This window comes from Condylostylus longicornis, unplaced genomic scaffold (assembly GCF_029603195.1).
Source record: "Condylostylus longicornis isolate FDR11 unplaced genomic scaffold, ASM2960319v2 ptg000101l, whole genome shotgun sequence".
NCBI lineage: Eukaryota > Metazoa > Arthropoda > Insecta > Diptera > Dolichopodidae > Condylostylus > Condylostylus longicornis.
In genome coordinates this window covers 1047972-1063414 of record NW_026578069.1, presented here as the reverse complement: position 1 = coordinate 1063414, position 15443 = coordinate 1047972, and the positions used below count along the sequence as shown (strand labels likewise).

Genomic DNA, 15443 nt, shown 5'->3' with positions numbered 1-15443 from the left:
AAAATAAAAAATTACATTTTTGGATTTGTTCTTTTTACATACGAAATTGATCCTTATTTATTGTATTCAATTCCAATTTGAAAAAATTACTAAAATATTAGGTATACTGATATTATTATATAATATTCAGTGACATAGGACACTTGTTTATTAACGTCTTAACTATATACTTTCGAAATAAAAAACATGATAGTGGATAAAGAAAAATTATTGTGGTAGTTACCATAAATATGAAGTAGTGGTTTCGGTGGTTCAAAAAAAGATCTTGGAAATCACTGCAAATTGTATATATTTGAAAAAGTAATCAGATCCAAAAACCACCCAAACATTTCTACTCTCCAAAAATGGTTGTTCATCGATTGCTATGTATTGCTTTTTTGAACTGATAGAGAAAATTAAATTCTTCTTTTTTTCTATAGCAACACCGTTTATTTTCTGATACAATGAATTTTCATATAAAGTACTAATACAGTTTTACTATTCATAATTTATTCATTGATTTTTAATTAAACAATTCAAAAAATTAATAATTATGCACATTAAAATAGGGTACTTTAAAAATCCCCATTTATTTAAGTAGATATGCCCAAATATTACAAAGAATGCTGTATATTCTGTACTATGAGGCTACCATATATTAACTGGATATTCCAAATTTACCTAAATACTACGAGGCTAACATACATTAATTAGAATAATATTTCATGTCATTTTCATTACGGTACTATATATGATGATTTTTCCTGTAATATTTATATGTAATTAAAGAAAAATTATTCAATTGAAAAATTCTTCGATATTTCAAACGATAAAAATTAAACCATTAAATAATATCCTAAAAATTATGTGTTCAATAAAGTTTCCAAAAAAAAAATTTTTATTTTTACAAAATTATCTCTTATCTTTTATAAAAATTTCCTTGAATAATTTTCTTACAAAATCAATTCAAATCATTTATTTTTTTTTTTATTCATTTAATATTTTTTTTTGCTTTCTTACAAAATAAACAAACACATATACTAAAATAACAACTTATATATTTTATTTATTTTTATATTTTAGTCCTAAGATGGAAAAATTTTCTTTTAAAGCAAAAACAATATTGATTTATTGAAGTTTTATTGAATTTTTCATATACAATTTTATTTATAATTGCAAATAAAAATTGAAAAAACCATAGACAAATGTTAATATTCAAATAAATTCGAAAAAATAAAATAAGAAGCATAAAAAATTTTTGAATTATTAACCTTTATGGCATATATGAAAAACTTAACATAAAATTAAAAAACCAAAATATCCTTTTTTTTGGCTTTAATAGAACAATAAGAAACCTTAAGGACACAGAATAATCAAGATAACAAGAAAATTATTAAAATATATTTGAAAAGAATTGGAAAATGTTCTTCAATCAACCACAATATAAACTCTTTATAAGAGTCTTTATAATATACTAGACAAATTATTTATTTATATTTTGTATTTTTTTTTTGTTAATATTTTATTTTAAAAGAAAAAAAGATTTTAAAATATTTCTATTCAATTGATTATATGCAATTAACCACATATATATATTAGGAGTACTGTACAGTATTTTAATAATTGCTCTCTTATAAATTTTTTCAATCAAAATGTTAAGGTCAATGGTCAGGCGAACTGAGTCGGGTCCTGTTTGTTAATAAATATTTTTTTGTTTAATTAAATTTTAAAATTTAATAAAGTACTAAGACTATTATTTATAAGTGTGCTACGATAATTAGAATTTTTACGTTTTTATGTCATATTTTTAATTCTTTTCAAAATGCTGAATTATTGGTAGGTAATATTCTTAAATTATTATTCATAATATTTATAAATTTATTGAAATATTTCGAAAATTTATTTAGGTGATCTAATTATCGACAATACTGTAGTAATTTAATTAATATTTAAATAGAGTTGAATAACACTTTCTTTATATTATTTGGATTTAAAACAAATGAGTTTAACTTCTTTGATAATAATTTCAATAGCAATATATAAAATTCTTATATGATTCAAAAATGTAGAACAATATTCAGACCTAAGCCGCTTTTTAAAATATTCCAAAATCCTCATGTTAAAATAGAAGCAATGTAAATTAAAAATCTCAGTTCAAAAATATTACATGTAAATTCATTATACATTTATACTACATTATATTTGAAAAAAAAAAAAGAAATTGAATAAACCATATTTTATAATTAATTTTACAATTATATAAAATTTTTTCATTTTTAATAATGTTAAATAAATACCATGTACATTACATTAATTCAATTTCAAATGTAATTCAATTATATTTTAATATAAAATAAATAATATTGAATTGTGGTTTCTATAATATGAGGTTAACTCTATTTTTATTCAAAATTATTAGTTTAATAAAATTTTAAATAAATATAAAATTTTTTGCAATATTGTTGCATACAGAATAATTATTTTTTTTTTATGAATTAAACAATAAATTTTTTATATAAAATTTAATAAAATTTAAATTTTTTTCAAAGATTTAAATTCAAAGTTATTAAATTTAAAATGAAATTAAAGAATATTTACTCAAAATTCTCTATAGTACACCATTTTTAATTTTTTAACAATTTAAGATATCAGTTTTTAATGGCTTTGTGACTAAAAGTTGAAATATTAAATACTTCTTCTTAATTAGTAACTGTTAAATTCTTAACACTACGCCGAACTCCATAAACTTTATACAAAATTTTTATATAATATTCGTCACACACGTTCGAAGGGTATATTAAATTTGCTTTATCGTTTGTAACGCTAAGAAATAGAATAACAGCGTCAAATTCTGAGTCGATCTAGCCATATCTGTTCGTTTGTTAGCTTGTCCGCTTATCCGTCCCATTGATAACTCAAAAGCTAATTAAGCTAAGTTCACCAAATTTTCACAAATACCAGAACACTATTTAAATTGGATTGTGATCGATATATCTCAGAAGTTATTCAAGTTAGAATATCGAAATTCGCAAAAACAAATATATTATTGAAGCTGCTAAGCATGATAAAATAATAGTCATTGAAATTTCTTATTTCCTTGTGATTGCTGTCATGGAAATTGAAAAATTACTTAGTCATAACTTAGAAATTGTTAAAGGTACAATACTGAAATTTTGCAAAAATAATTTTGATAACATGGCGATTACAATAGGTGCTATACAATTTGAGAAGTTCTTTAAATAGATCACAAAAATTATTGTACAGTATGGAAATTTCGCACAAACAAATATTTTATTATTGCTCTTATATTTGATAAAACTAATTGAAATTTCTAGATTTGTGGTAGTAAATGCCATACAAACTCGAAAGTCATTTGGTCGTAAATTATGGAAGCTATTGAAATTATAATGCTAAAATTTTGCATAAACGAAAAACCCAAGGAGTACACTTGGCAAAGTGTAGCAATTAACACATAGCACTTAAAATCATTCATTCGTAAGTAAGCCACAGTCAACTTAACCTTCCCGGTTTTTTTCATTGTATTTGATTAGTGTATATGGTTGTTTGCCACATTTACTCCATATTATTCAAATGTTGTTAAAAAATTTACGTTTTCTTTAAACAATTACAGATTCATTTACTTTTTCTATATAAAATTATTTATACTACATAAGCTTATACTCTAATAATAAACTACAATTATATTATACTCAAATATAAATTGGAAATTTACTCTATACCATAATAAATCATATGGGATTCGAGGAATTATTTCATAGAATATTATTATACTCGTATATATAAGCATTTACAAAGTAATATTGAAATTGAATTTAAATATTTTATTCAGTAATAATAATGCATAAATCATAAATCCTTTTTCCTTTAAAATATTAACTGTAAAATACAAAACAGAACATAATTCACTGATATATCGGAAAATTCTAATAATTTATTAATATTTTTATTTGTTTTTATATATGTATGTATATATGTAATAAGGTTCTTGTATTTATTTTCTCAATATTTTTAAAATCGAAAAATCGAAGGGAAAAGCAAACATTTACTATTGAATATGAATTATGATTGCAATTTACATATTTACTCATAAATTAAAGTATTTTAAGATGATTTATTAATTTTATTGCCTATTCACAATGGTTTTACATTCACAATAATAACTTTTAAATTAACATTGAATATATTTTTTTTCTTTCAAATTTTTTTGTTTTTTATTTACTTTTCACTCTTTCTTTTTAATCTTTATTAATTTGATTTAAATATTTCTCTAGATACACTCGTATTTATCTTGTATTGTAAATAATAATATTAAATTGATTTTTTTCTTTCTGTATAATTTTTAAATTTAATTCCATTATTAATGTTTATTATCTTTTTTTGCTTGTTTTGTTACTGTGAATTCTTGAATTTGTTTTTTTTGTTAACCCTTATTTTTTTTCTCTTTTTTTTCTTACATATATTTTATTTTTTTCACATTGCACCAATCTTCTTGATTTTGAACAAATCATCACCAAATATACACAAAAATATCACCAAATTACAAACAAAATTATTATTGTTTTTTTTTTTTTTAATTTCAACCCACACAAAATGTTGTTATGTGTCGCATGTTTAAAAAAATTTTCCTTATCAAATTTATGTGTATAAAAATATTATAATACATACAAAACAAAAAATATACAAACAATAAAAAAACAAAAACCATAAATTTTTAAATTAATTGAAATTACAATACAATATTTACTACATACCATAAATAAAAAATAATAAAAAAAAAAAAAAATTAATTAAAAACAAATGAATTTGAAAATTTTTTTATTATTAAAAAACAAAATATTCTTTAATAATGCACTGTTATACAAAATGAAAAATAATATAAACAAAAAAAACAAAAAATAAAAACAAAATACACATAATAACAAATTAGTACGACTCATTCGAAATTTCTATAAATTTGAAGAACCACCCCTGCTGGGACCAGGAGCAGCATTCCCATCACCATATGGACCGCCAGAATTTCATCAGCCCACCGATAGTTGGAAAGGTGCACCAATACATCCAGTTGCAGCAACAGGTTTAATGAAAGAACCACCAGTAGTACCAGGACGTAATGGACCAGTTAATTTTGCAGTTGCAGCTGGACAACAACAGGTAATTTATTTTAAAAATTAAAAATAAATTTCCGATATTTTCTTCTTTTTACATAATTTTTTAGTTCAAAAAATGTTAACTTTCGTTCGTTTTATAACAAAAGCTTAATGAAGAACCTATTTTTACGAAACACATACATTTTTTGTATGTTTCCCCAAATGACAATGCGTTTAATCACAGAACTAAATAAAAACCACACACACACACTCAAAAAATTTATTCAGCATTTCTTTTTTATATTAAAATTTCAAGAAATAATCAATATATTTCGAATTGTAATATTGCGGTTTAATTGTTAAATTTATGATAATTTTAAAAAATTTTCTTAAAATAATAAATACTACACCTATAATTTTATTAATTAAATAAAAAATTACTCTTTTAATGCCTATGATAATTTGTTAATTTTATATTAATTTTCGTAAAGTAACGAAAAAATACTCCAAAAATTCAATATAAAAATAAAGAAAAGAAAACAAAAATAATAGTGGCCCAAATTATATTTAGAAACCGAATTAACGCCCAAAAAATTATTATTATTATTATAATTATTATTTTCTATTAAAATTTAAGATTTTTCCTATGAACAGAAGATATAAATTTTAATTTCCCGGAATGTGAAAAAGTGGTTTAAGTGTTTTGGAAATTAAAATACTTATCCCTTTTTTCCTGATATTAAGTGTTATACATCTTCTTATTCAATTGAAAAGTTTTTGTTTGAAAATTATCCAAATGAAAAAAAATTTTTCATTTAATATCCCCATTTCATTTTCAAAACCAATTTCAAATTTATAAAAGGAACATTTACAAAAAACGAAAGAAAACAAAAAAGGATATTTTAATTTTTTCTTTTGCTTTTCTTTTTGTTCTTCCTTTTTTATTGAAAAACTAAACTCTAATCTTATTACCTTTTCACCCTTTTTGTTTTTTTTTTTTCATTATCTTTTGTTTTTTTTTTTTTTGTATTCCTAATTTATTAAAGATAAAATTACAAATTTAATTAAAAGAAACAACAACACACTTTCATATATAAAAATTTTCCTAAGACAAACCAATACACAGAAAAAAAAAAAAAAAAGAACTAAATTAAAATATAAGAACAAAAAATTTAACAATCTTTAGAGCTTTTCAAGGATTTTTTAATTTCTTATAAAAGTAAAAGCTTTAATATCACCTTCACTTGTTGCTTATATTGTTTCTCTATCCTTTATACAATATTAAAACACACTTATATATATATATTAACCAATAAGTATACAAAAATGTACAGTAGTTATAATAAAAAAAATATGGCCACAAAAATTTTACTGTTATATGCGAAAACGTTATATACAGATCCTTTTTTCTTCATTCTTCATCCGCCAATTCTTCTCTCAATCTATACTTTGTATTTTATGAAAATTATTATGGTAGACAGAATTTTTGTCATTTTAATCCTTTTTCTTTTCTCTTAAATATCTCTCCATATATGTATATATATATATATATATATATATATATATATAATATATGTATAATATATTGTATATATATATAATATATTTTCAATTAAAATAAATTTCAATTTCTTTTTTTTTTCTTCAAGACAATGTTGAATGCAAAAACAAATGTTCTTTAAAAGAAGCAATTCTGTTTTTCCTTTTTTGTTTTTTAAATTTCTTTAACCCATTTAACTAAGATTATTGTGTTGTCTTCGTATATACATAGACGACTTAAGAAAATGATAGTCAGCAAATTTTTTTTTTTTATTGAAACATTTAAAAAGAAAATATCCTGGTGTGAACAAAAATTATAGAAAATCATATTTTATGGTCAAGTAAAAAAGAAAATTATTTCACTTAAAATGTTTTTGTCTTCATTTTTTTCTTTTGACAGAAAAATAAAATTTTTCAATATAGCAGCTATACCTACAAACTTTCTCAACTATAATAATAAAATATAAATTTATTTTTTTTTGGAATTTTCATAAACAAAAGGTTCAAAAAGCTTAATGTCTTATAATGAAAATGATATTCGACTAAAACTGAAAAGAAAAATTTAAATATTATTCATTTTTATATGGGATACCCAAAAAAATTTAATTAACCTAAATTAACCCTAAAAAAATTTTCGTAATTTTTAAAGTTAAATTTAAATTATATTTTGTAGTCCCAATAAGAAAAAATTTCGTAATTATTTATTTAAAATTGAAAATTTTTAAATTTTTAATTAAAATTTGAAAATATTTTCATTTAACACACTCCAGCTAGAATAGGAAGATTTTTAGAAATTGAATTTAAAACTGTCCAAATTTTTAAAATAATCTTACAAAATTCATTTCGTTCAAATTGAAAACCCATATTAATACGAGTACTGTTATTTGGCCATTTTTATTACACATTTAAAATATTTTTAATAAATTTTTGTGAGAATATGTGAGAATTGGCAATTACCTCAAAATTTTAGTCTAATTCTAAATCCTAGTCTAATTTTTTTTTCAGTCATTTTTTTTCTAGAATCAGAATTCTAATGTTACCAAATTAGAAGTACTGTTTTTCTTAAAAATAAATTGGTTTGTGTCTATAATAATTTCTTAATAATAATTTATTTCCTATTTCAACTACTTTCAATAATTTGAATACAAGTTTTAACATTCTAAACGTAGCATTATAAATTCATTATAATATTTTTATAACTCTATATAATTAAATGAAATTATTAATTCAAAAGCAAAACAGAAAAAAAAAATCAAAACTGTCAAAATATAATTTCCCTTTTTCATAACAATATTTTATTTTATGTACAACCTTAATTCTTTACTCTCTTTGATAAAAATACCGAGAATATATAAAATGACTGATATCAAAATTTAATTTAATTGTAAAGTCTGTTTATTAAAAAAATATAATAATAATTATAATAATAATAATAAAAATAAAAGACAAGAAAATTTTAATTAATTTATTTATAATTTTTTTTTTCTTTCCTAATGAATAATTTATATTTAAAATATTTTTTTAATTAATATTATATTTTTTCACTGATTTAATTCATATTTAATTAAATAATATTTTATATATATATATATATATATAAGAATACAGTTAATTATTAATATAATTTTTGTTTCTCTTATTATTTCAAATTAATCTTATTAAGGGAGCTGTTATGATGGTATATGGACTTGATCATGAAACTTCAAATACAGATAAACTTTTCAATTTGGTATGCTTATATGGAAATGTTGCCAGGGTAAGTAATAATAATAATTAATTAATAAATAAATATTATTATTAAAATTATGTTTTTATCAATATAACAAAGAATATCAAATTTAATATTTAATTTGAAATTCAATTAAAAAAAAAAAAAAACATTTTTTTTTTTTAATTAATGAAAGTAATTTTTGGAACAAGAAAGGGATTTAAATCATAAATAATGTCATAATAGTTAATTATTAAATGATCTTAGAATAAATTTTATTTGAAAATATTTTTAATTTTTTGAATATTAAAACAATATGAAATTAATAAGCTGCAATTAGTCATATTTCAAATTTTATTTTACTTACATATAAAATTTATATTTGGAACACTGAATTTTACTTTCTGATAACAAAATAAAATCCTGGACTGAACAAAATTAAAAAACCATTAATTTCGAGTTCAAATGGTTCTGTATTATCAAAAATATTAGTATTATTATTTATTATAATTAAAGCTACGAGAAAAATAGAAAATATTAGTAAAATCTTTAACATAATTAATTGAATTTAAATTTTTTTTGTTATTATACTTCGTTCCTGGGAGGAAGCTGACATATAATATCGTAGAGCAGATAATCATGAATCAGTTTTTTGCGTCATTGAATTTAACTAGGTAGGTGAGGAGCCTACCGTATTTTTTTGTTCATATTAAATATTTAAGGTTATTGATATTTATTCTTTCCACTTTGCTGATATTTTTTTGATATTGGATATCATAGAAATAATGGCCATTATTTTATATTAATTTTTTATTTTATATGTGATTGTATATAAAGCTGTATAATATTGAATATCGTTCAGTTAAACCACTGCACTATCGGTCAGGTGAATTTAAAGTTAATTGTTCGTTGTTCTTTTTGTTATTTTAAAGAAATTTCTAAGAAAATCTGGTCAAAATTCTTAAAAATTCTGCATTTTGCCTCCAAATAAATTTATTGAAATCAAAAACGAATCACCTATATTATTTTTCAAATGAAATCAAATGTTCAGTATTAATAAATTTTATTACAATATATATACATGCATAGGTCAGATTCTGACTTGTCCTACGCATTTCGAAAAGATGCACCCGTCAGTGACCTCCAAAACAATGAGCAATATACAGTTTTTGAAAAGCACATAATGAAATTGAAAAAAAATTTAATTTTCATTAAAATGTAATTTTTTTAAAGTGTTATTGGCGCCCCTGCTTTCCGTAGTTAGCTGCAAATACTTACCTTGCATGTTTAGTAGATCCAGTACTGTACATTCAAGAACCTTTTATCTTGAACTAAAATAAGTGACAGATTTTTTCAAAACAATTTAATCTTCATTTTGTAATTTTTTTGTTTCCTTTTTCAAAATACTCCTTTAATTTAGATATCAAGCTAAATTAGACCACATTAATTTAGATCCACCACTTTTAATTTTTACTTGTTTCACAACTTTCTTTGCCAATAAATTTTTTTTTATTTTCAATTTTATTCAATCATTAAAATTCATTTTGTTTTCTTTTTTTTTGCACAAGATAATACTTAAAAAAACTGGGCAATCATTATAATAAAGGAAAAAAAAATAAAAGAAACGTTCGTAACCAAATTTTAACTTTTTAAAATTATCTTTTGTAATTTTTCCCTTTTAAACAATACTATAACGAACATGGTTAAACTTTATATACCACACACATTAATCCTATTTTATCGTTTCTCTTTTTTCCGAAGTCTTAGTGGTCTTATAAAAATGAAAATAAAATCGAGAATAATTATTGAAACGAAAAAAATTTAAAGAATACAAGAGAGTAAATTAAAACAAAAATCAAATTGAAAAGTTATAAATTCGTTATATAAGGGACGTACAATAAGTATATGATGTAGAACCGAAATTGAATCATTGAAAATAGATTAATAAATAATTTAAGATTTTTTTAATCTTGAATTAAAATTATGGTTTACAAGAAAATCTAAATTTTAAGCAATTTGCTAATAAAAACCAAAATAACGATCTGTCGAATGAAAAGTGTTAGTATTTACAACTTAGGTTCAATATAATTTGGAAACTGATATCAGATGAATTTAGATACTTGCCAAATTGGCATTCTATCTAATTCTTATCAAACAATATCAAATTCTTTGAAATTTTAAGTTAAAAATTATTTCAGTCTGTTTACAAAAAAAATTAAAATGATTTTAATTTTCGAGCCTAAGAAGGATCATATTCATGAAAATATCAAAGTGGAGCAATACAAAAGCAACTGAAATAAATGTCCTTTTAACATTTTTATTCGAATGTATACATATATCCGATTTATACTGTAAGTGAAATCGTTTTTCACAAAAACACTTTGAAAATTTTAAAGAACATTCAAATGCTCTATAAAAAATCGAAATTTAATTGAATCATCTTAGTATCAATTCTTTCACAATATACTCGTACTAAACATGAGAATAAATGAAGTACATATAGAAGTTGTAAAACAATTCGAAATGCAATTGATTTAAGTAAATCACCAATAGTCAAGTATTGTAGTAATTGATTGGAATTGAATGACATTCTTTTAATTGCAATTAACATTCAAATTTTTGCATGACAAATTCTTTATTCTGTTATTTTTTGCTTCAAGTTTAATTAAGAATGTATTCACAATTTTTTTCATAAGCATTATGTTTTGTAAAAATCGAACAATTATTCTAAACTTTCTATATATTTTGGTATTACAAATGGAAATTTAATTATTGTTGAATATTTCAATTTCTGTGCTCTTTTTGTTTTCTCTTAAAATTTGATTAAATCTAAAGAAATTTCATATAATTCATAAGAACGAGAGAAATTTTGTCGAAAATATTTATAGTTTTTTTGTTTATTTTGTTGTGTTTTTTTTCCTTGTGTATTTTGCAAGGATTTGCAACATAACTTTTAATGCACTTTTAGAATTAAGATATAAAGTGGAAAAAAAGAAAAGTTTTTTTTTTTTTTTTGGAAATTTTTGTTTTTTTTTTTTTGTCGTGGTTTTTTGTGGTTGAACAAATTCACCATTTTTTTTTTTGGATTTACAGGGAGAAAAAAGAAAACGGTAAAACAATTTAAAAGCTTTCAAAAGTTTCAATTTAAATTTGATGATTTTGCAAAGTTTTAACCTCTATTTCTGGGTACCTCCTTTTTTAATTCAATATTCAATTGTGTACTGTAAAATTGTATTGAATATTTTTTTTTTTGTTTTTGAATTTGAATTGAAATAAATTGAAGGAAATATTTAAATTGATTGTATTGAAAACAATTTATTATTCTTGTAAATGTCCTTTTTTTATTGTTTTAAGTTTTCGGTAAATATTAAAATTTAATACCAATTATACTTTTGTGGTTTCTTAAATATGTAATTAATTCTCGTATAAGAACATCGCATTGCAAATTTATCTTTCCCTTACATTAATTAAAGAAATTAGTATAAGTAAAGATGCCGTCCCACAATATTGAATTTGGCATTGAATTGCATTGGATTGGGTGACAAAGCTTTTTAGAATATAATTGCAAGTAAAATGTAAAAAAACCCACCACATGATACAGAGGCATACAATTGCTATTATTTATCTATTTTTCTATTCCTTGTACAATTTCTACGGTATTAAAAAATTTGGCTTTGACTGTACGTTTCATTGCAGACCACTCATCAGACCCAACCTGGGTGAAGACTCTGCTACTAGCTAATGTACTGTATAAACCATGTTTTTAACTATATCAATCCGAAATATCAGAAGGAACGGTTCCGTTTTATACCCGCCATATTTAGGCCACACCATTAGCTCTCCGTGAACAATAATTAAATATATCCATTTTGAAGGTATTAATAGGAACTAAACCATGATAAGCCGCTTAGCTGTTCATAGCCGATCTCAATTTAAGCAGCTCGTCTGCATTTTCATTCTCCAATATGAGTCAGAACATAGAGCAGTTCGTCTGGAAGTGTTATTCGAGAGTTATTAAAGTAAAATACAAGTGTTATTTTTAATCTCATTACTATTTTTGCATATGTATAAATCACCAGTTGCGTATATTAAATTTAAGAATTACGTTGTATAATTTAATGTTATCAAATTGAAGAAGTTTTGATGTTAGCCAAGTGTGGTTTGAAAATAATTGAAATTTATTTTAAAACCACACATCAACTTAAAATTTTTGATTTTTATAATCATCAATTTAATTTTATTAAATTGATAATTATTCACTAAAATACATTTAAATCAATTTTGCGTGGAAAACTTCAAATTCGAATTACAACAGATGCAAACATATTAAAATAATTTCTTTAAATTGCATATAAATCAAAAGAAACCGCTTATAATATTGGTATTTTAAAATCTGATACGTCAATTTTCTTAATAATTATAAAGCAGTTGATTTTATGCTACAAAGAAATGGTTCTGTGGTTTAAAGCTTGGTAATTAAAAAAAAAAGATCATTTCAAATAATTTTCATCCCTTAATTTTATTAATTTGTGGAAGAAATTCTACATTTCTCATTTTTGCCCAAACTTTAGAAATATTTTTCAGCAAAATAAAATCAAAATTTAATGTTAAATTAAAAACTTTCAGTTTTGATTTAGGCAGTTTTAAACTTATAATTGAGCTGGTTTTTTTGAAAGTGGTATAAGTCCATTTTTTCATATATTGACATATTTAAGGTTTTGCATTTGAATCAATTAAAAAATATTAGCCATAATAACATATTTTGTTTGTTTTATGTTTAAGCAGAACTCTATTAAAATTGTGATTGTAACTGTGGAGATAAGGTGTCTATACGAGGGTCACTCGTAGCTCATCAAAATCACTATTAACTTAGACTTTTTAAAAAGTGGACTTATACCACTTTCAAAAAAACCAGTTCAATTCTTACTACAGAATTATTACTTCTGAAGTGAAAAAAAAAATAATAACAACATACTGTAAAAATTAAAATCCTTACAAATTTCTAACCCCTACATAATAAAAAAATTACTTTACACGAAAACATTTACATTTGCAACATATTTTTCTTTCATTTCCTTTCATTAAGGCACTTTAATTTAACCTTCCCTTAAGCAATACATATAAAGATAAAGTGAAGCTTTACATTCACATAAATGTTATTTTAATGCAATATTCAACAAAAAAAAAATGTTCTTTGCAAAATTATTAATTTATATTCCAAAACTTTCTATTTTCTCTCATGGCCCAATTTTTTTGTTTATTAAAAAATATTTTGGTGCTGTCAGTAACGTAAAGAATTTCTAAAAGAATTTCAAATAGAACTGCTTTACTCCATTATAAGGGTAAAAATTAATATTTGGATGAAAAAATTTATACCTTTGAAATTTTTACTTTTTACTACAAAAAGAAATAAAGTTAATAAATATGAATGCAAATAATTTATTAAGCAACTTAAAATCACGTTTGAATTGACCTTTACATTATTAATATCATAAAAATTTACACTTAATCTTGTTAAAAACACACGTTATAAACTCTATCCCATTAAGTCTTTCTGAGCAGTTTTCAAACTCTTTGTACCATAATATAATTGCACTTGAATAGCCCTATATTGAATAAGAATAATATCCCTATTCGAGGAAGGCACTCATTCGCACGCAATTCTCACGCAAGTGGCTTTTCAATTGAATCGAATCTCGAAAATAATTTCACTTGCTAAAAATTGTTCACTTATTCAAAATATTTCTTATTGAAGATTGCAGCTTATTTTTCATAAAAAGCCTCACGTTTCATTTACGAACCTCATTTTTTAATAGCTTTTTATACTATTATAATATGAAATTTTCACTTAAAATTATTCATTTGTCTCAGAATTATGAAATTATTTCATTTGTCTCCGAAAAGTTCAAATAGTTTTCTTTTAAAATTCGCTAAATAAAAGTTTAAATTCGAACAAAAGTTATTTGTTAGAACTTCCAACAACAGCTCTCATTTTTTTCTCTTATAAAACAACAATGTTTCTTCATTACTTTTTTTGTTACTGTATACATAATACATATACTGTATATAAACGTTGTATACATGAGAATTCTGTAGAAACCATTTGTAAAGTAAACAAGAGGAGTAACAATTAAAATATACACTGACAAATAAAAAAGGTGTAGAAAAAATTACAACTAGGCTAAGATTATACAAATGGGTAGAAAATGAGGCTAAAGTGTGTTTATGATGTTTTTAAATTGTTCTATGTATATATATATATATATATATAGTGTAAAGAGAATTTTCATAATTTATAGTTTGCTCAAAACACTTTAATTTTAGTAAAATGGAGGAATACACAATTTATAATTAAAATGAATAATCACACAGTTTTCACTTTATTTTTAATTTGTTACTGAGAGTTTTGTGTACTAAATTTTTAATCATTCTCAATGTTTTTCCTTTTTTATTTAATTTACAAACAGGTTCTGTACGTGTACGTTAAGTACACATACTCGTACATAATATAATCCTATTTTCAAGATAATAAAACATTATAATACTACTTGTACATACATTTTTTTCTATTTCATAATTGTATTTTTTAGTGCAAATTTAGAATAGAATTATAAAATGCGTGCACTTTTAATTTTATTCAAATTAAAATGAAATGGTGCATTGTGTCTAAGAGATGAATTTTAAAAAAAAACAATAATTCACAATTTTTCAGAGATCTTACCAGCTTTACTTAACAATTTAAATTTTAAGTTTTTGAGCTAAAAGTTTTTGAGTTTTGCTAGACCAAAACTCGATTCACCTACATCTATATCTTGTTCTTTTGTATGTATATCAAACATTGTACATCACATTTAAAATATAATAAAATAGAATATTCCAAGCAATTTTCTCTCAGTTTTCAAAAACTTTAGGTCCTGGACCGAAATATGAAAAATAACTCGAATTAGAAGGCTGGCATTAGCTTATTCAATAGAAAGTTTCATAAATTTCGAATAAATCCAGTTTCATCTAAAAAAATTTGATTTTTTATTTTCAGACGCATTTAGGACTAGAAAAGAGTACCATGGATCATCGTCTAATAGATAATACAATCATCTAATAGATTATGT

The 15443-nt window shown here is 22.3% G+C and overlaps 1 protein-coding gene across 1 annotated transcript in view; it reads left to right on the top strand.

Annotated features, from left to right (window-relative positions):
* The first annotated feature begins 4874 nt into the window (after positions 1–4874).
* The window catches only part of LOC129614114 (heterogeneous nuclear ribonucleoprotein L-like), a 37170-nt gene continuing 26601 nt past the window's right edge, over positions 4875–15443 (top strand). Inside the window, exons 1-2 of the mRNA XM_055528509.1 lie at positions 4875–5151; positions 8290–8382. Of these exons, the coding sequence (XP_055384484.1) occupies positions 5080–5151; positions 8290–8382 (165 nt within the window). The 5' untranslated portion in view covers positions 4875–5079. The remainder of the gene's footprint in view (positions 5152–8289; positions 8383–15443) is intronic.